The sequence below is a fragment of the Diadema setosum genome, chromosome 6 (genome assembly GCF_964275005.1).
Source record: "Diadema setosum chromosome 6, eeDiaSeto1, whole genome shotgun sequence".
NCBI classification, from domain to species: Eukaryota; Metazoa; Echinodermata; class Echinoidea; order Diadematoida; family Diadematidae; genus Diadema; species Diadema setosum.
The window spans coordinates 39790665-39818524 of NC_092690.1; the positions used below are offsets into that span (position 1 = coordinate 39790665).

A 27860-nucleotide genomic window follows, 5' to 3' on the forward strand; every position below is an offset into this window, starting at 1 on the left:
TGTGAAGCTGAGGTTCAAATATCAATCAAGTCACTATGGGTAGTGTATTAACGAAAACAGGTACTGTGGTGGACTAATCTATTTTTGAAGAAAAATAAAAGGATAAAAAATGACATGTGAAGTGTGGTATTGTGTCTGTGTGAAGTCCATTCAGAGAGCTGCTCCATAGGTGCGGTCAGATCAAGAAGTTTAAGATTGCGATCTTTAAGATTTGCCAGTGTGACCACAAACTTCCGGCAAAACTTTGTGTAAAACTCTGCATTCAAACGAGGGATATTTCCCCCACCCTCACCAAACCTCCCCTCACCAAACCTCCTGATCTTTCGCCAGTGTGACCGCACAACAAAAGATCGCGAAGACTCTGCGATCATAAACTTCTCGGTCTTTTGCCAGTCTAACCTCACCTCACCTCACCTCATAAGATTCATTGGCACATCCATCTCAATGTAGCTCAAAACAAAAATACAGAAAGTTAGACATGGCATGAAAATACTCAGATGATTTCATCCTTTGAGAAATATTCCCATACTCTGACCACATATTCAACTACTCAGGTGGAAATACAGTATTCACATCACAAGAGTCACGTAAAATCTTTCTTCTCTCAAAATGACAAAATAATCACTTTATTTTCACATGATTTCATTACATAATTCTTGTAGACATTACATCATAAAATGTGTCTTCGTTGAGACACAGACATATTAAAACGAAGAGTGAGAAAGAAACAACAAAAAATACTATATATATAATACAATACACAGGTCTGTACATAACATCATAATCATCTTTCTTGCCAGTCACATTACACATATATTCCTCAAATACTGTTTTATGCCTCAAAAGATGGTTCAGCACCATTTGGCATATCCAATTAAAAGCACAGAAACATGAGTGGAGCACCTTTTGTGTAGCACCAATGTCGTTCCACGCTACAATGAAGGTACGAGTTGCCACCATTGCAGCATTATACCGAAATTGCCAGACACTTTGATATAAATATGCTCATAAAATATATATAAACCCTCCAATTTCAGCAAACAGCAAGTTCACTTTGACAGACATTGAAAGGAACGGAGGGAAAATTTCAGTGGAAATCAAATGCTACAAAAATAAATAAAAATATTGACAAGAAGGGATTTCAGTTATTGAACAAAGATTTTAAGGAGCAGATACATAACAAACATAACATGATTTTGGGGTAAAGTTAAAAGAAAATAATCAAAGCCCAACAAACTTGACAACCAAAGGTTTAAAAATTTCATTGACCAAACAAAAACTGGCAGGAAACATTTTCTGGAACATTTTAAAAGTAGGCAGTGTTGAAGTTTATGTTAACTTAATTCATTGTTGCACATCAACACTTCTACTGAAATTATCTTAATATATATATTTTCTACCCACTCATTCTTGTTCATAATAAAATATCCCAAGACTACTTTCTATTCCATGTAAGACTACTGTATGAAGAAAAAACAAAACATAACTACAGAATCACCTGTATCTCTATCCTCCACTTTAGCACCAAGACATGAATGCACAGAAATATTTGTAAGAATGATAACAAAAATTTAGTCATATACACTTGCTCTTAATAAATACATGAAGAGGACATTGAACAGATAAAACTTGCAAAATGTCTTGGCCCTGGGTCTCGGTACATTTCAATCTCTATAAAGAGATTTGGTGACTTAATTTCATATAATGGCAAGCAACGGGCTATACTGTCGCAAACACTGTTCAGTTATACATGTAAGTAGAATTGCTTGTGTTGCAAAATTGACAAAACTTTTTTGTTGCTGAATTGGGCAAGGCAGTGAATTATAATTACAATGGCAAGACTGATTACATATGTTTGTCTATCTAAAGCTTGTATTCTTTCTTTTTTTGTGCAGTCACATAGCGACAATCCACTATTCCTCCACTTAAAACTATGTCATATATCAAAGTCAGTATGCAAAGTAAAGACATTATGTGTTGTGCAACATTGCTTTTCATATCTTATTAGCTAAGTTTGATCAACATCACTACACTCTCGTGCTAATATGTCACAAAGTTATTCTGCTCATGACGGCCTCTCTGCCTACGCCTGTCTGCCGCTTCAAAGAAGAAAATCTACCAAAGAGGTTTGTAGATATTATAAGAGGTAGCACCATTTCTTTAATCATGAATATATTCCTTGGACATACAGCTTCGTATTTAACACTGAGGTGTGTGAACCCTACATTTCTAGCATCATTTACCAAAGTGAATCAAATATGATGCAAAAATGACAATTTTAAATTCTCTGCCACCAGATTTACTACAATATGCAAATATCAAACCAGACACACCCATACAGACTGGCCTGGCTCAACCCTATGTGTGCTGTGAGTGCTGAAAGATACAGAAAACCCCATAGCATTATACACGATGTCCAAAGTCCCTGGTACAGAAAGGGGGAAGCATCAAAGAAGGATTGTGCAGGTGTACATTCGAGAATGAAACAGACTTGTTGAACAACACAAAATAATGATCAATTTGTTCCCTAAAAATTAGCTTAATCAGCTTCTTCACTTTTTTTCCATTGGCTATAAAAGTTGGTAGCAGAAAGATTGAAAAAAAACAAACCCAAACAAACCATAACGCAATCTGGAATTTGTCAACTTTTTGAGTACATCATACGCACATCTTAAAAAGTACACTTGTGTACAAAGGAGAATGTTCTCTGTGGATAAGAGAAAACCTACTAATATCACATCTGACTTAATAGGAAAGGTACATCCCACATCATTCAGATTTGTTAGTTCTAAAATGCATGCAAACTTATAAAGAATAGTGCCTATGGAATATGACATAAATTCTTATGTCTGGGCAAAGTAGGTATTGCATTCTTGGCCACTAATTGATATCAAAATTCTCATTCTTTTATTGCCCTGAGCAACGGCTGGTTCTAAGGCCATGATGTACCTTTACACTAGTCTGATAACAACAGAATAAATCTCAATAAAATCAGAATTTGTAAATAAACTAGAAAGTTTTTCCCTGGAATCCTCGTTATTCCAGAAAAAAAAGTAATTCAACAAGTTTTCACTGCATAGTGATCATCCTGGCATACAATTCAAGGAGGTTTACATAATAATTCATAAATTAAGTCGTCAGCCTTGTACATGTGCGTAAGACATTCACCTTATTCCAAGGGACTTCTTGTAACTCTGTGGGCACACTACACACCACAAGACTGCATCTCTAGTGAGTGCCATAATTCCACCACTTCGACCTTTTCATGTCATTGCAATGTCCTGGTGGAATATCTCTGTGAGAGGAAAGAAAGATGTCCCATTGTGGCCTATAGGGGGCAGTCTTCAAGGGCTATACATCTGAATTCATGTAGTACCATTCCAGCGGGGCACTTGCAGCCCGGCAAACAGTCGTCGCTTAGCGAGCATTCCGCGCCGTCTATCGTGTTTAGCGAGGAGCAGGTCTGAATACAGGCTGGGGAGCATTCGCTGTAAACAGCGCCCTCTGGGCACGAAATGGCTGCAGGTACAAAGAAGGAAATGAACAACAAATACATTATGGCATGCTGGTCCTACATTATACACAGACAAACATACTTCTTAGCTAATATTACATACTTTCCTTGCCCTCAAAATCTATATGACACACAATGAAAAAAAACCCCACAAAAACAATAAACTTCATTTTGAAAATGCATGATCACCTCATTTCCTTAATTGGCCTACATTTTACGAAGCAGCAAATCATAAAAATGAAGAATAGAGTAATTTTCTGTACATTGCATAAGTCACTCACACTTTCATTTTATAGTACAACCAAACCCATTTAACTCCAAAAAGTAGTGGAGATTGCAGAAAAAGAAATCCATCTATGCTTTGTTTTTCTTGGCAATGTTTATATACACCACACACTTATATACACACACCAACTGTCACTTATCATTTGAAGAGTTTGTTCACAAAAACTGATAAGTCCATATTTGCCGAATGGAGATATTTGTGATTAAAGGTCAAGAAAAATAAAGAGAATAATAAGAAAATTTTTGCTTCTTTTGACCGTAACTTCAAAAATGTACCTTTATATGTAGTGTCCAATATATCATTTGAAAGGTATCATTTTGTACTTTATGACAGAGACCATACTTCAGAATCTTCAAAAATGGACTTATCGGTTTTTGCGAACAAACTCTTAATTTTTTAGTTTGCAGTATCTAAAATTGTTTTTCCAAAATGGTATTACTATACCAATGTCTATTGCCAGAAAGGTAACTGGGGACGTTTCATGAAGAAAGAAAACTCATTAGTTCTCTGGCATTGGATGAGCACATAAACCAAACTCAGCCTACAAGAATCTACTGAAGTAAACAAAAATTATTTCTCTGTTTGGGCAAAGACTTCATTCAATATACCGGTAAGAAGGCATACTGAGTTGAATACAACTGAGAGACAGTATGAAGTATGAAGTATACTCTCAGGGTTGTGTCTGGTAAAACTAAGAGCAGAGAAGATGTTCTACTTACAGCAATAGTTATCTCTTTGCCAGTCAATGATCACGCCTTTCTTGCGCGCCTCGTGTGAGTATGCCGTCAGGACGTCGCACAAGCATCGCTCTTGGGACGGACACGCGCACAGGTCGTACATACAGGCATCAAAGAAGGGCATTACTGGGACTACAGTATGGGCAGCTACGAATGGCTCTTGCTGCAAAGAAACAAAAAAAAAATGAAAGCTCAGATTTCATCATCTCCAATCTCTGAAGAAGAGTGATAATGGAGCTCAAAAGACAAAAAGATAGATTAACCTCAACTGTACTATAAGCAGTTCATTCACAAGCAAAACTGTCACTTTCATATGTGTACAACTAGCTAATATCAAATTACATTGTAGATGCTCATGCTACAACTTGTAGGCTGTCTGGTATCATTTTGACTCACATTATCCAAAGACCAAGCAAATATTTACCATGTTCTTATTCCTATAGGGCCCTACAGATAAATCATTTTTGCATGTCATTTCCTCACTCTGAATTCCCAGTTTTGAAACCTACAAATTGCAGACAGTGCAGGTGATAAGTATGGTCATGTGCATGAATACATGCAAAGGATTGAAACACAATGCAGTAATAACACCATGGTCTTATTTGTCCAGGGTAGCAGTGTTTAATAACACCGTTCTGCAGCTAGAGGACCCTGCCATTATTACAAGTGTATTACCCCAGCACTGTCAGGTTCCCATCTATACATCTGGGTCAAGAAGCACATTGTGTATAAACATCTTGTCCACAAATATCTAAAATCTGATAATGCATTGGCACACTTTGAATCCAAGCTGAGACCTTCTGTTTAAGAATTTGCACAGAGCCCTCTTCACTATACCATGTAGTGATCCCACTACTGTATACAGCATGTATTTTGTGAGGATTTTATTTCCACGAATTTTGCAAGTTGAGTGCTATTCCTGAAGTTATCAACGTGAAAATATCAACTCTTATCCTAACATGAATGTGACATGCAAGTATACAGTATTTCACAATTTATTTCTGTACTCCACAATCCCGAATTTAACCACTCCAAAATTGTTGGGAAGCCCCGATTTACAGAAAAATTAAACACACTTGATATATGGCATATATTGTATGTTCATGCACATCATACCTTTAAGATGCTGCATTCTTCTCTAGCGATAAATTCTAGATCAGCATTCTCCTCCCTCATACACGGAGTTTGCTCCACGCTCTCCTGGCATGAACACTCGGCGTAGTCGCCGACGAGGAAGGTGTTTCCAAACTCAGAGGCCGTCCCACACAGGGTGCCATTGGAGGCTCTAAAAGAATGGTAGAAACAACAGACATGAAAACAAGATATTATTCAAAGGGGTGAAGGTTAAGGTGTGAGTTTCTTCAACATGTCTCCCTGTACAAATGAAATTTTGAAAGATCATAATGACATGTTTGTTAATTTATAGATCAGCAGTTGCAATCTTAACAAAGTTCATTTGCAGAGGGAGACAAATTGAAGAAACTCAAACCTGAGCCTTCAACCCTCTGAATAATATTTTTCTTTCATATATGCCTTGTTCGCCTTGGACTACTTAACATAACAATGTCAGAATCTCGGAGCTTGGGTATTTGTTCCATGTTCATCGTGTCACTGCCGGCAACCAGGGACAGCCTGGTGGTAGTGTCGCTGCCCGGAAAGCAGTAGATGACAGGTTCGAGTCCCACTGGTTCCTTTTTTCCGACATGTTTGTTAATTTACAGATCAGCAGTTGCGATCCCAACAAATTTCATTTGCAGAGGGAGACAAATTGAAGAAACTCGCACCTGAACAACAGACATGTTGATCATGACAAGACTGGCTCACAGATGGGGGAAGGAATATGAGAGCCTCAGGTTAAAAAGGCAGACAGAATTATGCATCTGGACTCTGCAGCTCCAACAATCCAGAAAAGTTGATGGGGCAAGCAGTCCATTACATGCTGAGAAAGCTTGTTAGCACTATTTCCTCTCCACTGAAAACTAATTCAGTCTGCAAGTCTTCAGCTAATTGTTAGAGGCAGACCATTATTAAAGAAGAAATCACTTCCAACAAGTGGGTGTTGGAGGCAGTGAGGGATTGTCAAAGTTGGGCAAAATGAGAATATGTTTGCTCACAGCAATATTAATGACAACAATGATGATGATGAAGATAATGATGATGATAAAGATGATGATGGTAATGATGATGACGGTAATGATGGTGATGATGATAATGATGGTGGTTATTATGGCAATGAAAATGAGAATTAAGTTCAACATGACATGAAATGATAATACATGTACTGTAAATAGCAAACTGTTGATTAGTAGAGAATTTTTTATGACAACTTCTGAAGGTAAAGATGACGCTGTTCCAGGATAAAAAGCAAACAAACAAACAAATGGGTGAAAATACAGATTATTTTTGTCTGAGTGTGAGGTTGTATCTATAAAACCAACTTCTTTGTTTCTCAGAAGACTTTGGGTAAGCTCATCTCAGTCCTCCTCAACTGAGGTAGCAAATCTACCAGCAAAAATTGATAGCATATGGATGATACCCCTCCTGTTGCCAGGGAAACGGTGGTATCTCAGCATACCTGAAGTCATCATCTGGGTTGCCGTTGTAATCTCCACAGAGTCCACAGAGGTGACCCTCCCAGATCCCGTCTGCTCTCACTTCGGCAAAGTGCTGTCCATCCCAAGACAGCGAGATTCCAATGTTGGTGTGGACCACTACCATCAGACCTGTATAGCACAGCAAACAGCACATGTCCTCATCACAGACACCACATGACTAACCTCAGAATAGTCATATATATTTCTTGTTGTATTATTTTGTTCTTGATATTGAATCCTTTCTCAAAAATAGTGCAAGTACGAAACAATGAGAGACAAATAGAAATATGTACACCACTAAAAATGTTTATATATATGTCATCAAATGGGCATCAATATAAAGCTTAGAGCAGTAATCTCTACTCAAACACACCATGAGTGTACAATGGCCTTATACAAAGTAATTCTTTTGCTATCAATTACAGACTTGATATTGACCAATAAAGCCAAAAATCAAGTGTCAAGTGTCTTGTTTAAAGTAGAGCAACTATTGGATTGAAAGCACTTTTCAGCAGCCTTTTTTGCTAAACTTAGAAAAAAAAGAGAGAAAAGTTGGCACCGGTATATAGTTTCAGCCATTCCACTCACCCAATTTCTGGATGCTGAATTCTGGTTCGTTGAGGTACGGGAGAACGACCTCCTCGCGGTTCAGCCGCACAGCGAAGTTTGGCAAGAGGTCGATGGTGACGTTATGGACCCGGAAAGACACCAGTTCAGTCCAGGACACAGCGTATGTCTCCTTACCGTTGTTTTGGACGATGATCTGTGGAACAAGGGCAATACAGATTTTAGGTGGACATGCAGGTACCACAAGTGGTACTAGTTCTTGATCGAATACAAGTTAGACCACTGTAATAATGAATTATAATCTCGTATTGCATTGGAGCAAAGTGTATGTACTGACTACTTGTCTTATAGTTTTTTTTTAAACAAAATGTCAATATGATAGATTTGCCTTACAAGAAAAGAAAGGGATGCTGATGGCTCACTCAGTCTTCTTTTATGAAATACACTGCACCCTAACATATCACTTATTCAATTCTTTGAAATAATGACTCTTCTGTCAAGTTGATTTCACTGCAACTGACTGACAATATTAGCAATCAAGGTCTTGGGTTTAAATCCCATGATTTTTTTTTTCATCATGGCTATTACTCAAAACACTGAAACATGAGTGTAAATTTTATTTGTCAATGAAGGACAAATTGTGAATCAGTTTCAACTCAATTCTTCATAGAATGCAAAGAAATTGAACAAAACAACTATATTCATTGTGAGAATAAATGAACTATGACACATTTGCCTATTGACCCATTGAACAGGGACTGATTTTGCTACAACACTAATTTCCCATAGACACCTGCTCATACAAATTGTAGTATACTCGGGACTCATTCTCACGGGCTACAGGGTTAAAAAAAGAGCAAAAAAAAGGTGGTTCAATGTAACTCTCATTATTCAGTGCAAATGTTGCCTGACAACCCTCCAAAGCTGTGAAATTCATCACTATTTTGGAACTGCTGACTTGAAATCTATGGTCTTAACAGGGTTGTGAAAGGGAATGAACAATGGTGGCATTGTTTGAAAAATCTGAACGGTAGGCCTAAATTAAATGCAGCAGACTCGGCAAGAAACAGCATAGGAGAGGAGGAGAGAGAGTGGCTAGACAGGAAATAAAAACAAACATAGAGAGACATTAGAGAGACTAGACGAGAAGCAAAGAACAATACAGTGGCTGATCCAGAGGGGGGTGCACTGGGCGCGCACCCCTCTTTATTTTTGTTAAAACAAAAGAAATAAAAAGAAAAAATGGGGGGACTGTGCCCTCTTTTAATTTTGTAAAGGCGCCTCCCCTTTACGGAATTTCTGGATCCGCCCCTGCAACATACAAGAGACCATATAAGAAAATTCAGACTGGGAGAAAAACAAAGATCTTTAGGAGATGCTCAGTGAGCTGTTTACCTTACACAGACAGAACATTGAATATTAAACTGTTATACACATCTTAAAATGACCATGTGGTAATAGCAAATTATAACATATAAAATTGTTACAATATGACAACATGTGTGATGTGAAAATCCCCCCAGGAAACTACAGAGAATCAGACAACAGATAGTCAATTACATGTTTTGCATTTTACATTGTTTTCAAGAGTTCATCGACTGTTGTCAACTGGTTCCTGAAATATTTAAATTCATGAGCCACTTATATAGGTCACTATTAAAGCCTGATAAAGAACAGAAAAGTCATTTCACTCTGATCTGTTGGACAGGGGCAGTTCTCTCCTCAGATAGCAATTTGGGTCTCTGTGCAGTCAGTTAGCAGCATTTTTCACACCTTCAAACTCTTCATTTTCAACCTCTTTCATCGTCATCACCTGCGTCGCAAAGGGACAAGGCAATGACGGGAGAGACTGTTTTTGACTGGGTGGTGGCTGTGGTTGCTATGGTGATTTGTGCTCTATGCTGCTGGTGTAGTAATGCAGGAGATTATATAATAGTGATGGGACACGGGCCTGACACTGCAGAGGAACGGCCCTTGGAATTCCTGACAATCACGCCAGAAGATGAGCGTGAAAACCTGGAAATGCCCATCAAGGTTTGTATCAGCTCTTTATAAAGCCTCTTAGCAAAGCATCTGTGCATATATGTTGGGAGGGAGGGAACTGTATGTCTATACAATTATTTGGGCCTATTTGTCTCAATGTGTATGTTTTTGTGTGACTGGATAACTCCATATCAAAAAAATAACAAAAGGTAACTCTCTTTAATATATATTATATATTGTAAGTGCAGTGTTGACCCAAATTACTTTCATGAAACATGTGTTTTTATTTCAACAAATGCTTACGCTTAAATCTATAAATCTTGGAAAATAAAAATGGTATACTTCTGAAAGGAAATGTGCCATAGAGAATTACAGTACCTCCACTAGAAAATCATCAAAAATCCGATACTGTAAAGCCTTGTTTCATTATAGCTGTTCACATGTTTTATTTTTCTTCAAGGTATCGTTCATAAAATTCATTGTATATCTGGCCTTCCCCTCAAAAGCAAAACAACAACAATACATCATTGATTTAGCTTTTTTGTTTCAAACGAATTAAATGCAAGTTCTTAGCTTCCTTCATGGCTTGCATGCAGCCAAGTCGCAGCGCGGCCTGGGTGTCAGGTCTTGGGACTGCGCCACCACTCATTTTAATGCTAAATCGAAACCTGGAAAACCACTGACAACAAACTTCTTTTGGGCCATGCTGTGGCCCATCTTTCCAATTTAATGGGGGACAAAACTGTTTTATAATCCTCTTGAAGTGAATAAGAAGAACATAAAATATCACCTCTCATCCATGGCTACTCGTATTTATATCACCACGCCTATTCTCCTTCTTATTTGCCTATTATTAACATTGGAAATTATATCCGTATCTTACAATTTGTGCATCCATTCCAAAAATTGCTTCAAACAAGTATCGCTAAATCACACTTTTGATTATTTCCACTACAGACCTAAGTGAGGACAAAAACAGAACCAGTTTCTTCACAAAACAAACTCATCATGGGGCCCAAGTTTGCATACATGGAGCTGTCTGGAAGGTACTATGTTGGGACTGGCTAAATTTTCCTCTCTTTCTGGATTTGACCCGTCTATTTTGCTCCTTCCCGTTACCTACTATGAGCAAACATGTCTACAGCCATTGAGACAACCATATCTTTGTCGTAACAAGTCCAGGAACCAGCTTTTGAGTTCCAATCTCTTAACAACCGCTGCAGAACACAGTCAAAAGGCCCCTGTATCCGGCACCTCTGATACCTTGAAGCCTCATACATGCATGCACGACCAATGGACTGAACCGGGTAAAGAATTCCCTCTAAACTGCAGATACGTGGCAAGCTGACCATTGTTCGTCATGCAGCATCACAGTGCCTGGGACTGAAGGTATATACAACAAGCCCTTAAGCATTCACAAAAGTCACAGAAAGAACCATGGCTAAAATGGACGCATTGTCGGTTAATGTTTCTGCAATTCATACTGAAGTGTGTGACATGGGAAATTACCAAGACAGAATCACACAACTGCTGTTAAAGGCTCGAGCACAATGCTTCCTGCTATTGAGAATGACGTTTTACAGCCCACCGAAGAGCGCGGAACCCAAAAACGTTTTAGCAAAGAGATGAGTACCTGGTGGTGATGCATAAGCAATATACAGTTGATATAAGAGATTATATCCAGGCTCTAGTTATGGCAGGGAGAACAAAAGACCATCAATGCCACCAGTAGGCCCTGCGATGTTTCTCCGTTAGGCTCTACATAGACAGATATTGCATGATAACCATGGATGTTCCAAGCGGTATTGCTAACGTCAATTCCGCGATGCGCCATTGAATTTTGAATGACTAAAATGTTTCCGATGTCTCTTGAGTTGAACATTGAACTATTCTAACCAACTACAAGTAAGCTGAGAATGGTAGATTGTGCACATGAGTGAACATTGTCTGCATACTGTATGCAGACATTCAGCAGGTATTGGCCGTTATAATGTATGAACTGCACCCTGAATTTTAACCCGTTTCAGCGGGAAAAAAGTGTGGTTAATGCACCATTATTTACGTTGAGTTTGTTAGCTCACCTCAAACTGGTTGGTGGTGCAGTCCTTGGACAGAGTGTACGTACAGGTGCCCTGGAAGTCATGGAATCGGTTATCAAACGTCCGGTAGTGTGGGTCTCCAAACACGATGCAAGATCCCATCCCTGGAAACGATACAAAAAGATTGAGGCATCAGTGCAAGCTCAAAGGAAAATCAATCTTCTCTTTCTGAAAATCAGGTTGACACTACATGCTTAACCCACAAAGGACAACATGCCCTGATCATATGTCGCATTGCTTTTCAGGAGCACATAGATACAATGTCTATTTCTTTTTGTATTTTTGTATTTGTATTTTTATATTATTTTAGACTAAATATTAATTTTCCGGTAAACTGTGCGCTTAGAAACATCTGTATCAAGTGCCTTATAAATGTATTGTATTATAATAATAATGATAATAATACAGGGTACTTAATAATGAGCCAGTTCCACATAGTTAACGTGCTCAAGGCGCAGTAGAAGAAGTACATTGTAGGTTATGAAATACAAAAATCCTTACACAAACATGCACATGAAAATGAATGACACAATAATGATAATGAAAAAAAATATACATCATAATATATTATTATTATTATTATTATTATTATTATCAATTACAGTTGAGGTCTACAGGCGGAGAGATATACATGCAGTGTTGGCAAATAAAGTATCAATAATGTACACATTCAATGCAAAATATAAACCTGCTCACTCTCTGCCTATCTGTTGCTGTTTACTGGACCATTCAAGCCCCTTTCAATACCTTCATAACATGCTGCATCTGTTATGTGCACTAACTCTATGGACAGTGTACCAGATTGAAATCTGGAAACATGCAATCATATAAAACTCAAAAGATTCCAATATTCTAGACGTTGACAGTATTAACAAGAATCTTTTATAAAAATAAACTCACTCACTCTCATGTGTTACTACATGAGATTGCACTTTTCTTTTGATCCTTTGTAATATATTTGTTTTGTTCAAATTTTTACAACAATGTAATTTTATTGAAGTGACTTTGACTTGAGAAGTAGATTAAATGCAAACAAACAAAAAAGATTAAACATGGCATATTATAATTGTGTGCAATAATGGTCATGTGTTCTTTTATGTTTCTTTATGCATGTATAAGGATATCTTGATTATTGGACTTTTTCGGGAAGAGACTTAGTAAATTCAATTCAGTTCAAGGTAACAAGTATTGAATTCATTCAATACCTAATCATGGTATAGGCTATCAAGTCTAGAAAGAGAATATACATCGCTGTCATACTTACTGGGCACACATTCCTCACAGCATCCATCGGGGGACAGCTGGGGGATTTCCCCCTGTACAGAAAAGGAAAAATAGTCTCTCTTTCAGGCACCATCATTGACAATGTGAGTTTGAACAATGGTTCTGGTAAAACAGAAAGGCTGTTGGTATACTCTGTCAGTCAAAGAAGTCACCTCACATAAAAACCTTTTGAATAAAAGTGATGTTAATAAATTTTGGTACATAAATATACCGGTACCCTCAGTGAGTCTTAGAACGTTCTAAGTCATCAGATATTTTACAAAACGTTATTCAATGTGAAAAAAATCCCAAAAGACACAAGTAATGTACTTTGTTAGGATTATTACCGGGTATCCCGCTATTCACATACAATGCGGAGTTAACAGTATACCATGATTTGAACTTTTCAGGTAGGTTTTAGATCAGGGCCGGCGCAGTGTTTTCAATAGATCAATAGATCTCTATCTATTTCTATTTTACTGCCACTTACGTACTTCCAGGTTGAAAAAAGTGTGGGGGCCCAAAGTGATGACACCTTATGTATTCCTTTGTATGGTGCACAAAAAGTGTGGGGGCCTGAGCCCCCACGGCCCCCACGGCTGCGCCGGCCCTGTTTAGAGAGTATTGCTGACGTACACCCACAGAATTTCCAATTGTATAAAATTTGAGATTTGCTTCTCTGAGCTAGATGATATTTGTGTCTTCAAAATCCTGACTCACAGGACAGAAAATGATCTGCACTCAAATGCTTCCTCATAAATCTCTATTTGTATGAATATCTGCCAATATAGAATAACAGTACAACTGACTGACAAACTGCCCTACATCAACGTAAATAAGCACTAAATTGATCAGTGTTTTAGTAGTAGCCATGAGAAGAAGCGCGGTGGTCTGGTGGAGATGACGCCTGGCCGGAGATCAGGAGGTCGTAGATTGGAATCCTGCTCGAGTATGTATGCCCATGATTTCTTTTATCATGGCTACTACTGAAACACTGATCAATTCAGTGCTTTTAATATGTATGTCAATGTAGGGAAATTTGTCAGTCAGTTGCAATGAAAACATCTTGACAGAAGAATGTTTTGAATTTGAATAGAATAACATGTGTTTAAATACACAGTTAACACAAGATTAGAGAGAATAGGGAGAATGGAGCCAAGAGGGAGGGGCGTGGAGGTGGGCGTGTCTTACCCCTATGCAGTTGAGCGCCGGGCACTCAATGTCTGAGCAGCGAGAGACACCGTTCCTACAAACACACTCCTGGCATCCAAGGAGGAAGGAGCCTCCCTCTGGGATCACCTCACCTCGGAAAGTGCAAGAAACTTCATCTGCATCAGAAGAGACCACAAAATGAGGGAGAGAGAAGGCATAAACAAAGTACTAGTAAGAGAAAAAACAAAGAAAATAAAATACTTCACATTAATGAGACTACACTGTACGTAAATAGATAAGCATGAGAACCTAAATCAGGACCGCACACTAACCCATTTCTTCTACCGGTCCAACCTGTCTTTTGGAAGAGTAGGTACCTAGTTTTTCTATTTTTTACTGGTCCATTCCTGAAAAAGTTACTGGTCCGACAGTGATTTTTCCCTATGCCTGGGCAGATAAAGTGTTAATGTCAAACGGCAGATAATTTTTTCAAATCCTGGAGAAACAGGAAAAGAAGGACAAAACATGGTAAGCTCTTTGTGGCTTAACTCTTTGTGTGCTTTAAAAGGTGATTTGCACAAAAAATCCTGTACTGATGTACATACTTTTCAAAGTCCCTGGAACAGAAAGGGTTAACATAGAAACATATGAAGCAACAAACTACTATAGCATCTAAATCTGGACTGAAATCAAACTTGATATTCTTCTCACTTCCTTCCTGGAGTCCCAGACAGGTGCTACAACACTCCCCTTCCCGTCTGACCTGCTGGTCCTCTGGACAAGGTAGACTGGGGCAGTCCACTGAGTAGCACACCACATTGGCATTCTGAGAGAGCAGAGAAGATAGAAGGGAAAATATCCACTTTATGGTGGTGCTGGATCGGGGAGTATCAATTTCAGCAACAAGACTTCTGAAAACCCATGCCTCATGCCCACAATCTCATCACCACCACTACCATCATCATCCCCACCACCACCATCATCATCCCCACCATCACCATCATCATCATCATCACTACCACCACCATCATCACAGCTTTCACCATCATCACCACCACTATAGCCATCAACACCTTCATCATCATCACCATCATTATCATCATCAGCATCATCATCACCACGTTGGCATTCTGAGAGTGGAGAAAAGAGAAGGGAAGATATTTACATGATGGCGGTGCTCGACCCGGGAGTATCAATTTCAGTGACACGAGTTCTAAAAACCCATTCCTCATGCCAACAAATATTTAAGACTAGTGAAAGAAAAACAACATTTATGTCTGTCCTGCATCAATGATTTAATATGACAGGGGAGATTGAGTTCATATCTCCCTGGCCTTTGTTCATCTGGCATTACTCTCCAGTTGCCCATTACACATCTCAAAGGATACGGAGACCAGGTATTTTTTTCAATTGCTCCTCTCATATGGAACTCATTTCCATCATTTCTCCATGAAGTTGATAATCTTGAGAGCACTTTAAAGTTTCACTCAAAAGTCACATTTTGGTTGGATATTCAATTACTATGTACTCACTCTCTTAGACGAGTCTGTGTCCTTGAATTGTTTTTTTTTTTTTTCAAACAGATATGGGCCATACAAATACTGTGAATCATTATCGTCATCATCTTCATCATCACCATCACCACCACCACCTTCATCATCGTCATCCTCATCATCCTCATCATCCTCATCCTCCTCTTCATCATCCTCATCATCATCATATAAACAACAATCAGAATGTTTGCAGTCATAATAGAAAGAGCAAAGAGTACTCAAATTTGATAAACTCTTGATAAAAGTGCATTGTGATGGTGAGAGAAAAAAACGAAACATGTTTGAATCCCACGTAATTCATGAATGATGAGTCCTGGTGTAGTTTCATATCTACCTGAGATGTGTGTTGTATTGTCTATCATCAAACTAATGCAAACTAAACTGAGTAGGTTATTTTAGGAATCTTTGAGCAAGTATCCACAATTTCTGGCCAAAATTCACAAGATGCCACAAAAAGGCACACATGTGTGTGTGTGTGTGTATGTGTGTGTGTGAGTGTGTGTTTATCATTGGATTTTGAATTTGCACACGCAGAGCACTATCCAAATAATATTGACATAAGCCATAGATTAGATTCTCCTCTTTTTTTTTTTAAAATTCTGGCCTGTGCCTTGCCATCCAATACATCAGCTTTCTTTATTGTTTTCTTGCCCAACAAATTGCTTCCAGCCCTTCTTGCCTGGTAGCCCTGGACAACTAAAACTCAAGAGATGGACGAGTACCATAATATAAGTGAGCACTTATTAATGAGTATGAGATCCTTATCCCAAAGCCCTCTTGACAAACGAGAATGTTTTATATTGTAATGGCCTGTTCTCCATACTGTGTACGGTATAATCTGTTATTTCCACGCACAGATATTTTCGCGAATGGGGGGGTCGCTGACATTCTTGCGAGATGTTGTTTTCGTGAATTGACACCGAGGCTATCGTAAGTGCACTATTAACCTACCGCATAGCAATATTTTCTGGTGTTATTAAATTCGCGGTCCGACATGTGATTCACAAAATTCACAAAAATCCAACCCTCACAAAAATAACAACTTATACAGTACCGGTACTGTGCTTCTGAGTTTCAGCCCCGCACTCACCGTACAGGAACAGTTGGTGCAAACGTCACCGAGGGGCACAAAATTTTCCCCGTTGAGGACCAGTCTGCCGTCGAAGACGCAGGCGTCCAGCTTACAGACGGGGCAGCAGGATCCTGGCTCCCTCACTTGGCGGATCTGGGGACAGCCTACGTCCAGACACTCCTGGGCGGAGCAAAGCAGCTCACCAGCCTGGGAAACAAACAAAGAAGATTTGTTTAGACATTGAAATATCAACAATCACACACATATATCAGTAGTTTGTATATCTAATAATAATGTTTGATTTCCTTGAGCTCTATTAGGCCTATATGCTAATTTTATGCTAGTATTGTCTGGGGCAAATTGTTTAATATCGTCCCATTTTGTTCTATCTTCTTTACTTTAAAACAACAACAACAGTGGTTTCATACCACATGATTCATTAGATCGCCTTAAATCATGTAAACATATTCCTAGAATTCATATGTAATGGACTCTAGGAATATGCTTATATGATTTAAGGCAAGCATATTTAATGAATTCTTGCATATAAGTTGTTTTTGTTGAATTTGATTGACAATTAAACTGCCCTCCATCAACATGGATACAATGTACACAACTGTTATTTACATTGATGAAGGGCAATTTGTCAATCAGTTGCAACATGTAGAATAATAACATCAGACTATTGACATTCAAGGCAGTAAATGGAAGTAAAGACAAGAAAATACAAAGACAAAAGTTCAGATGCAGAAATTAAAAGGAAAACATTGGATGACTGAAGCACAAAATCAATAACAGCTGACTGAAAATAAAACTGAACAAATCCCAGCACAAAGCAAACATGGAAAAGAAGTGTAAAGTAAAAAAAGGATATTTGTGGCATTTTGATTAAACTGTGCAGATATTGTAATGCACAAAGGGATTCTCCATTGTTACTCGACACAACATGTTCACAGATGGCTTACCATACACAGACAAGATGAACATTCGTCAGGCGAGTACTGAGAACCGCTCTGTATGACCACATCGTTTATCTGACACATTGTACGCTCATCTTTATAGTCTGTGAGATGGCAAGAAAAAAAGAGCATCACTGATGGGAATATGAAAATACTGTTTGTGAACATAAGCAACATGGATGTTTTTTGTCAAGGTATTTATGAGGTTGTTAAAAAAACAAACAAACCAAACAAACTACAATTTAAATTGTCCCCCAGAACCCTCCAGATGATCCAAATGGACTGGAATGGAACCGAGCAAAACATACCGGCACAAAACAGACCATAACTAGAAATGTCGCTACAGCGACTGGTTATACCCCCGCCAAACAACATTTCATAAGCTTTGGTCAAAACAACATTTCATAAGCTTTGGTCAAAAAACTGAGGAAGTAGTTAAATCCGCAAGATCTTTCCTTGATCTTCTGCCATTAATATGCCGTTACCATGGCAACGTACTTTTGGGTACTGTCAAAAAATACGTCTTGCACATCTACAACCCAAGGCACACATCTGTGCCAAGTTTTATGGGAATCGGTTGAAAACTGAGGAAGTAGTTCGCGACGCAAGATTTGCAACGGACCGACCGCCCGACCGCCCGACCGCCCGCCCGACCGTCCGCCCGACCGTCCGCCCGACCGTCCGCTGATTCCTATATACCCCCTTCAAACTTTGTTTGGCGGGGGTATAAAAACGAAGTCTGAAGAGAAAAAACAGAGTCACACAAACTACAACATATTAAAAAAAAACCTGGAAAATAAAAATACACAACAACAAAAAATTACTTGGATTCAATTCAACTGGTTTGTGTATGAGCATCATATTCTATATCGCTTAAAGTAGAAATTTATGTTTTTTTTTTTGCTTTTATGAAAAGAGAAGATACGGTAATGTAAGTATACTACTGTATTTGCATAGTAATAAGCCAGACAAAGAAAAAGACGAAACCTTTGACAAAGCTTGAAATGCAAGTTGCTCTACAAAACAAGAGAAGAATTGTATCTTCAAACTTAAAGGGAACAATAGGTGTTAAATTCATATGGAGGTTGATTTTAAAGACATTTACATCTCAAGACACACACACACACACACATGCACACTCTATATACACATGAGAAAAAAAAAGAGCACCACCATACAATTGTATAAGCCATTACACCAATCATTCTAAACATGCCCACCATTGTACAAAGATTTGTACATAGATTCCATGAAATAAAGTTGAGCAGAGTACCCACCTACACACACTGGGCAACAAGCCCCGTCGCTATAGACGACGGACTCAGCGGGGCAATCCGGTATGGGGCAAGTGATTGGTTGGCAGTTCAGCCGGTTGCCCTGGCACACACACTCCATGCAGTCATGGGTTGGTGGGCTGAACACCTGACCGTTGGCATAGTTTACGTTGTTGAACATGCAGCCTGTTAGGCAGAATACCATAATGTCATAAACTTTTTAATGATCTTGTGTGTTTCCTTTTTTAGGAAGGGGCTCCTGTATATCATGTCAATAACAAATCATTTTTAAAAACATTAAACAAATCAAGGCTGGATGCATGATAGACATTGAATGGACAAAGTACTTGGTCATGAATTTTTACTCTGAATTAAGAAAATAACACTGAAACTCAGAAATACATGCTATATCTTATCCTTAAGATTGTTCAAAATAGTTTGGAAGTTACATGTACTACGATATAATTTCCTATTTTTCTTGTGTGTAGAATAAACAACAAAGAGCATAGTAAAGACAAAATATACTCCATGGAAATACATAAATGAATACTATAGCATGTTTATTAAATATAGAGCAATATATCAAAAATAGTCTATGCCTGTAACTGCTGATCTTACAATCCATGTGATACACAATGAACAAAACTGATTTGAATTAAAATCAAATAAAGTCAAATTGAATTAATGCATAATGGAATAAACTTGAGCTAATCTGACTTAAATATTTCAAATGGAACTTCACTGAATGAAGTGAGTAAATGGATTTAGTGAGTCAAACTGGGTTTATGAAGTGAGTAAACTTTAAAGAGGTTGAACTGAACTGACGTGATACAAGTAACAATGAATAAAATGATAATGAGTCCATCGAAGTGGAGTTTAAATGATTATAATTCAGCAATATTGAACTAAATTCAATTAGATCTGAATGAATGAATCATCCCATAATGGGTGTGTACCTAGACAGGATGCACAGCATTCATCAGGCTCAAACTGTGGGTCCTCACAGTCGGTGATTGGACAGACTGGTGTAGTGCACTCTATCCTTGTGTTCTATGGGGAAAAGAAGGGGAAAAGTTGAGCAAGAAATTTCACCATAAAATCCAAACAAAGCCCAAAGCTGGTTTGAAGCAGTGTGAAAAAAATCCAGGGGTGAATCCAGCAATTCCATAAAGAGGGGGCGTTTTTACAAAATTAAAGGGGGACACATGCCCCCCCACTTTTTTCTTTTTATTTCCTTTGTTTTGACAAAAAAAAAATAAGGGGGGGGGGCACCCAGTGTACTCCAGCCTGGATCTGCCACAGAAGTCAGACAACAAACTAGTGACAATGTGGGGAACTTGTACAACTCAAAAAGTCATTTGATATCTTAATTTACTACACAGTAGTGGATTACAAAGATCAGGCAAAACTTTAAACTGTAATGCAAGCCATCTGTGTGAAAATTGTACACTGGCATCATTGAATTAGAATAAATTTTTAATTTCAGGATTGCATGGAAAATTGTTCCTTATGGTGCAGCATTTACAAAATATTGAAAGTAGCATAAACAGAGAAAATTTAAAGATATGTACAGTATATCTATTCTTTCTATTCTTTCTGATCACATAATCTCTCATCTGGTTTATCTTGTCTGACCAGCAGTGTAACAAGTCTGCTTGAGACAGGAAACCAAAAAATTTAATACAAAACAACCAACCTTAACATCAGTTACAACTCATATAAACCACAAAAGTTGAATGAAACATTAGGTGCCATTTGCATGACCCTTGACCCCTGACCCTAGGTTGGACTCACCACACAGCGGCAGGTAGTGCAGGGGTCATCTCCGTCCTGCCACGTCTGACCATGGCTGTAGATGGAGCCGTCCGGTGCGGTGCAGACGGCGCACTGTGGGCAGCACTTGTTGAATGGTTGGACAGTCTCGCTGCAGTAGATTGGTGGACAGACCTCATCTTCACACACCACATTACCATCCTGGGAAACAAGATCCACAATCAATCTAAATTTACATTTAATCATTATCATATCATTTAAACATTTTACAGTTGAACCTCTCTTATCCGGCCTCCCTTTATCCGGATCTCTCTATTATACGGACGCAATCTCGCCGTGATTTTTTTTTTTTTTTTTTTTAATAATTACGGGAGGAAAGGGGGATTCCCAACTTCTTGAGAACTCCTACACAAACACACATGAATTACATATTACTTCCAATATTAACATACACCTCTATTTTGGGGTCTGTTACTGAGTGTAACAATGAAAAGTTTGCAGTATACACATTACTACATGTGGTACTACAATGGTCTACATCAGTACATGTGTATGTATATGTACATGTATAAAGCATTGAGTCTCCCGTATCCGGACAAATCCCTTATCCGGGTGAGCCCCGGTTCCGACTTGTCCGGATACGAGTGGTTCAACTGTATTCATATTTAACCTTTTGAGTACGGGGACTTCCAGCATTCACTTGCTAAGGTTTGCCATAGGCTTTCTATACATCCCAAGACTTGAGCTTCCGTCATATTATCACATTTTGGCATAACATCTCCACAGTCCAAAGGAGAGGAAAATATATAATCGGGTGAGAATGATAAGAGCCTTAAGTTGCCACTAAACCCATAATGTATGAGGCAAATTAACGTCCTTCTCATTCTCAGCTGATGATATGAAGAAAGTGGGAAACGACTTACCCGACATTCACAGGTGTAGCAGACATCGTTGCCTGGATTAAACTTGGTGCCGTTGCGGTAGAGGTTTCCGTTGTACTCACAAACACTGCAGTCTGGACAGCACGCGCCCTCTGCCTGGAGGCCGTGGGTGCAGTTTGAGCCATCCAGGCAGGGCAGCCGAACGCAGTTGATGATGGTATCCTAGCAACAGAGGATAACATTTCATATGCCTTAACCACCATTTATACCAACTCTACACAGCATCGTACATGTTCATGCATCCTGAGTAGTAATCACTAATGCACTTCATAATATTTCATACATCTCTCCAGTTTGTAATCCTTTTCTTTTTCTCATTCTGGTACTTGTGAAATTTCAATGCATGCATTCAATTAAAATTTTCAGATTTCTACACTAAAGACACTTCTATCATCATTATCATTACTTCATCGCAGGCGGAACCGTGGGGGCTGTGGGGGCTAACCTGGAAGGAAGGGGAGAGATGAGCTGAGGACCTTTTTTTTTTTTTTTTTTTTTTGCTTGTTAGCTCATGAAACCCAGAAGTGGGCCCCCCCCCCCCCCCGATTTTGAAAACGCTCCGCCAGCCCTGTACTTGCAAAATTTCTCATGCCAATAATATCTATCTCATTACTAACACTCATATTTGTCAATTATTAAACCTGTTGAGGACAAGTCCCAAGTATACTCGAGCAAGTGTCTCTGGGAAATGCCTGTTGTAACAAAATCAGCCCATCTTCAATGAGTTAAGAAAGATGCACACTTTCTGTGTCAGTGTAATAGACCAAAAAGAACATCAGCAGACTCCATGAGACATATATAGGAAGTTTTATCATCTATACATCCATGGCATTGAATCATATTTTTTCACATCAATGCATGAGACAATGAAGCCGTGAGTACAACTTCTTGTATTGAAGTCCCCTTTCATAAGTTTTGTCGTCTCAGTCTCGTTTAATGTTCATTCGCCTGTGTATGTGTGTCTGTCAGCTCCTCTGTCTTCTTATTGGGCTTCCAGACCTTTTTTTTAATCTGACTTTATTCCCGATCTTTTTTCCCCTTTTTGCATCAGTTCATTTTCTATTGACATTCTGTACCTGAGGGGCCCACATTCTACAAGCATTGCCTTTTTAGTGGGTCCCTCCATTTTTCGATATTTTGTGTAATGTTATATCGTCTATATCACTTCAGTCAATTTTCATTACAACATTATTTGTTACCCCAAGGTTCCACAATTATGTTCTCTTTTGAATTTTACTTTGTTTTGATTATGTAACCTTATTCTCTGTTACCAATGAAAGTGAAATGTTTATGTTCTTTTCGAAAAATGAAATAAAGTTTGAATTGAATAGAACTGAATTGAACTTACCAGACAGGTGCACTCCTGGCATCGATCCCTGGATGAAATCCAAGACTCTCCACTCCTGTACTCCGTTCCGTCTGGAGCTCGGCAGAATGCATCTGAAAGGAAAAGAAAGTTTTACAAAAGTTGCCATAAACATGTTTGTCAAGCCAGTGAGTAATGCCAGATATCAAAAACCCTTATAAACATCAACATCAACAACAACATCATCATCATCATCGTCATCATCATCATCATCATCATCATCGTCATCATCACCACCATCATCTTCATCATCACCACCATCATCTTCATCATCACCACCATCATCATCATCATTAAAACCATGTTTCCTCATCATCATTATCATTGTACATTTGTATCTACATGTAAATAATTTCTTGTCATCATCATCACCATCATCATCATCATTAATTATCATCTATTATATACCTTCAAATTAATCCTAATTACCACTATCAGCAGCAGCATCACTATCTTCATCATCTTATTGCAACTGTGTCCAAAATGTCATCATTATATGAAGAGTTTTGTTGCAAAATGAGCTAAGTGCCATATTCAAACATTTCAAAGTAAGTCCATCACCAGATAGCAAAAAATTAAACCTTTCCAGTAATACCTAACTTGTAACATAACAAGGAATATTCTAGAAGTTATGATTAAAAATATCCCATAATTCTTTATTATTTTCTTTGTTTTTTTTTAACAGCTCTAATCACAAAATATCTCAACTTAACAGGATGGGGGAACTTGTATTGCGATAAAACTCTTCACATGACAATTATTGGTAAGTTTCATCCTATTTTGATTGTTGCCAATTTAGAGAGGTGATAGTGACCATTGTAAGTTTATAGACTCACCTGCACATGATGGGCAGCACTCTCCAGCCACTGTGGTGGTCACTGGGCAGTTCAGCATCGGACACTGTTCCCTCTCAGCACACGTCACTGACCCTTTCTGCAAAGGTTACACAAAATTATGTGATGAAAAAAACAACCAAACATAGGCAAACACAGTTACACATACGCAAATGTATACAAATAAATGCAAACATATGCAAATATATGCAAATATATATGGGTATATAGAAACATGCGAAAAATTTTGTAAGATATTACAGGAACATTGTTCTGGCCAATCTTTATACATGTATCTCCCTATTAATAGGTGATCATTTGGAGTCAGGCATGGTGCTGAAAACAAACAAACAAACAAGCAAGTAATCAAACAAACCCTAATATAAATGGATTATCTTTGTGCTTAAACATTTTAGGTGGTTCAATATTTAGAGAACAACCTTGGAGACTGGAACAAGTCACTAAAAGTTGAACTGAACAGGCATATCACCACAATTCACTTGTATGAGATATATTATTTCATTCGTCAATAAGAACTTGACATGGTAATATCCTTTCCATTACCATCATCATCATCATTATCACAATAACGGGAACAATGACAACAGAAATACATTCCGTATCACACTTATTCATCATCTGACTCATATGAGCTTGCAAAGACAATTAGAGATGTTTCTATAAATGTTGCGTGTGATTCTCTTCTAATAAAAAGTAAGTGACCTCAGCAACATTTTGAAGTGGGGTCAACTGTCAGCAACTCACGTCACAGAAGCAGGTCTTGCAGGAGTCCAGGGCAGGGTTAAAGTATTCTCCGTCTGGGATGATCTGCCCAAGGAAGTAGCAGTCTGTGGGAGTAGAAGGGTTAAGATGATAACAGAAATACACAAAATCTGTGAAAAACTGTGGCGTAAATTGTATATATGTGCAATCTTTGTGTTACAGCGCTTAGCACTTTGGTTATGTCATAATCTTTGGCTCATTTAAATTCAGTTCACGTATGATTATTCATGTATCCATGATGATGAAAATCACTGCATCAATTAACAGTAAGTCATTATAATGATAAATCTGAATCAAAATTGTAAAAATCATATTCAGGAATATGTACTTTACAAGTTGGTCATATATTACCAAAGCAAAATTGGATGCATGTATCAGCTCAATGGTACTAACACATTTACATAATTTATTTATAGTAATATTGATACATGAACTAAATGAATGGGGGTATCACAAGAGTAAGCAATGAGAAACTTTGGCAAATTTGAATATTCTGAAAAACTACTGGACATTTCTCACTGTACCTTCGCACAGCGGGCAGCACTCTCCAGGTGGATGATAGGGGGCGCTGCACTGAACGTCGCAGCTGGTCGGCTCACAGATGACATCGCCGTTGAGACAGATGCAAGAGTCGCACTTGTCAAACGCCGAGGGGAAAGTGGCGGCGTAGGAGTAGCCAATGCCATTGTAGTAGCAACCTGGAGGAATGTTTTAATAAGGACCAACACTATATCTTAACCCCATTGAGAATGAGTCCCGAGTATACTCGGGCAGGTGTCTATGGAAATGTGTGTTGTGGCAAAATCAGTCCATCCTCAAGAGGTTAATGCAACACATCCATGTATACTAGCACTCAGTGTACAATATAGTAGTCTGATTATTTGATGTGATAATGGCAAACTGTATTACACCTACATGTATGATCACTTCTGTGGTTCAAGTGATCTCCAAGTATCCCAGCTTTACTTATTTGACTCTCAAGATATCTACTGTTTCTTACAAGTCTCCAAGAAAATCTGACCTGGGGGATGTTTCATAAAGCTGTTCTTAAAGTTACGAATGACTCACGAAGGACTGGTGATCAGTTCTGCCCTTATAAAAAAAAACCATGGTTTTACAACCGTAACTATGGTAAAACCATGGTTATGGACGGTTTTACAATGGATCGATGGTAGTCCATGATTTTTAATTCATATCCATGGTAAATGTGTGGCGAAAGTGTGGTAATACCATTGTTAAAATACCATAGTTATGATAACATGATAAAACTTTCATTTTACGACGGTTTTAAAACCATGGTGAAAAAATCATTGTTACACCACAGTTTTAAGAAATTAAAAAAACAATGGTGATAAAACCACGACAAAACCATCGTTCTACTTTGGTAAAAATAACATAATAATATAACAATGGTTGTAACCATGGTTTCACAATAGTATAAAAACAATGGTTAGGAAACCATGGTGTAACTCTCGTTCTACCAAGGTTGAAAACCATCGTTATTAAACCATGATTTCATCATGGTTTTATGATAGTGTAAAAAAGATAGTAATAAAACCATGATTTTGACCATGGTATTATGATAGCACAAAAACACTAGTTATAATACCATGGTTAAACTTTCGTTTTACAAAGGTTAAAAATGATGGGTATTAACCATGATATTAACCATGGTTTTATCATAGTTAAAAAATGATGGTTATATAACCATGGCTCTAACAGTGGTTTAATGAAAGTGTTTTAAAACCATGGTTAAAAAATAATCGTTATACCACAGTTTTAAGAAATTAAAAAAACAATGGCGAGAAAACCACAACAAGACTATCGTTCTACTTTGGTAAAAATAACATAATAATATAACAATGGTTGTAACCATGGTTTCACAATAGTATAAAAACAATGGTTAGGAAACCATGGTGTAGCTCTCGTTCTACTAAGGTTGAAAACCATCGTTATTAAACCATGATTTCATCATGGTTTTATGATAGTGTAAAAAAGATAGTAATAAAACCATGATTTTAACCATGGTATTATGATAGCACAAAAACACTAGTTATAATACCATGGTTAAACTTTCGTTTTACGAAGGTTAAAAATGATGGGTATTATAACCATGAGATTAACCATGGTTTTATCATAGTTAAAAATGATGGTTATATAACCATGGCTCTATATAACAGTGGTTTAATGAAAGTGTTTTAAAACCATGGTTAAAAAATTATCGTTATACCACAGTTTTAAGAAATTAAAAAAACAATGGTGAGGAAACCACAAGAAGACTATCGTTCTACTTTGGTAAAAATAACATAATAATATAACAATGGTTGTAACCATGGTTTCACAATAGTATAAAAACAATGGTTAGGAAACCATGGTGTAACTCTCGTTCTACTAAGGTTGAAAACCATCGTTATAAAACCATGATTTCATTATGGTTTTATGATAGTGTAAAAACAATAGTTACAAAACCATGATTTTAACCGTGGTTTTATGATAGCACAAAAACACTAGTTATAATACCATGGTTAAACTTCGTTTTACAAATGTTGAAAACGATGGCTATTAACCATGATTATATTAACCATGGTTTTATCATAGTTAAAAAATGATGGTTAGGCTATATAACCATGACTTTAACAGTGGTTTAACAAAAGTGTGAAAACAACGGTTTTAAACAATCGTTCAAATTCCATTTTAGCAAGGAAAACGATGGTCATAGCTACACCAGGATTTGAACCATGGTTTTATCATAGTGTGATGTGCAAAGGATGGTTATGAAACATTGATTGGTTCTACGAACCGTGGTTTCATGATAGTGAAGAGGCGGTTAAAAAGCCATGATTTTCACCATGGTTGTATGATAGCTCATAAGAACAGATGGTTATAAAACCGTGGTTTAACTTTTGTTTACCCACGGTTGAAAAAGTGGTTATTTTTTAACAATGGTTTCAACCGTGGTTTCATGCTGATCAGATATAGAGTGCAGAAAAACCATATTCTAGAATTTCTAACCATGGAACCTTGTATGATAGCATAAGAACAGTGGTTATTAAACCATGGTTAACTTTTTGTTTTACCAAAGTTTAAACCACGTGCACTATGATTATTGAA

General features: G+C 37.8%; 1 protein-coding gene across 1 annotated transcript; it reads right to left on the reverse strand.

Annotated features, from left to right (window-relative positions):
• Window positions 1-601: 601 nt before the first annotated feature.
• LOC140229835 (kielin/chordin-like protein) lies at window positions 602-24060 on the reverse strand. The gene is made up of 17 exons (XM_072310062.1): window positions 23970-24060; window positions 23116-23207; window positions 21750-21929; window positions 20848-21027; window positions 20010-20103; window positions 19057-19239; window positions 17786-17883; window positions 16839-17027; window positions 14907-15021; window positions 14235-14371; window positions 13045-13096; window positions 11763-11884; window positions 7720-7894; window positions 7113-7260; window positions 5654-5822; window positions 4520-4700; window positions 602-3519 (listed from the first exon to the last, which is right to left on the reverse strand). Exons 1-17 carry the CDS (start codon window positions 24025-24027, stop codon window positions 3329-3331), a joined length of 2364 nt encoding a protein of 787 aa, XP_072166163.1. The 5' UTR covers window positions 24028-24060; the 3' UTR covers window positions 602-3328.
• Window positions 24061-27860: the final 3800 nt, after the last annotated feature.

Coding starts and splice junctions, on each gene's coding strand:
- LOC140229835 (XM_072310062.1), bottom strand. CDS start 24,027: ATGCTGAACTGCCCAGTGACCACCACAGTGGCTGGAGAGTGCTGCCCA. Junction 20,104..20,847: donor GCACTACCTGCCGCTGTGTG/GTGAGTCCAACC, acceptor TTTTCCCCATAG/AACACAAGGATAGAGTGCAC. Junction 15,022..16,838: donor GCACCAACTGTTCCTGTACG/GTGAGTGCGGGG, acceptor CTGCTCTCTCAG/AATGCCAATGTGGTGTGCTA.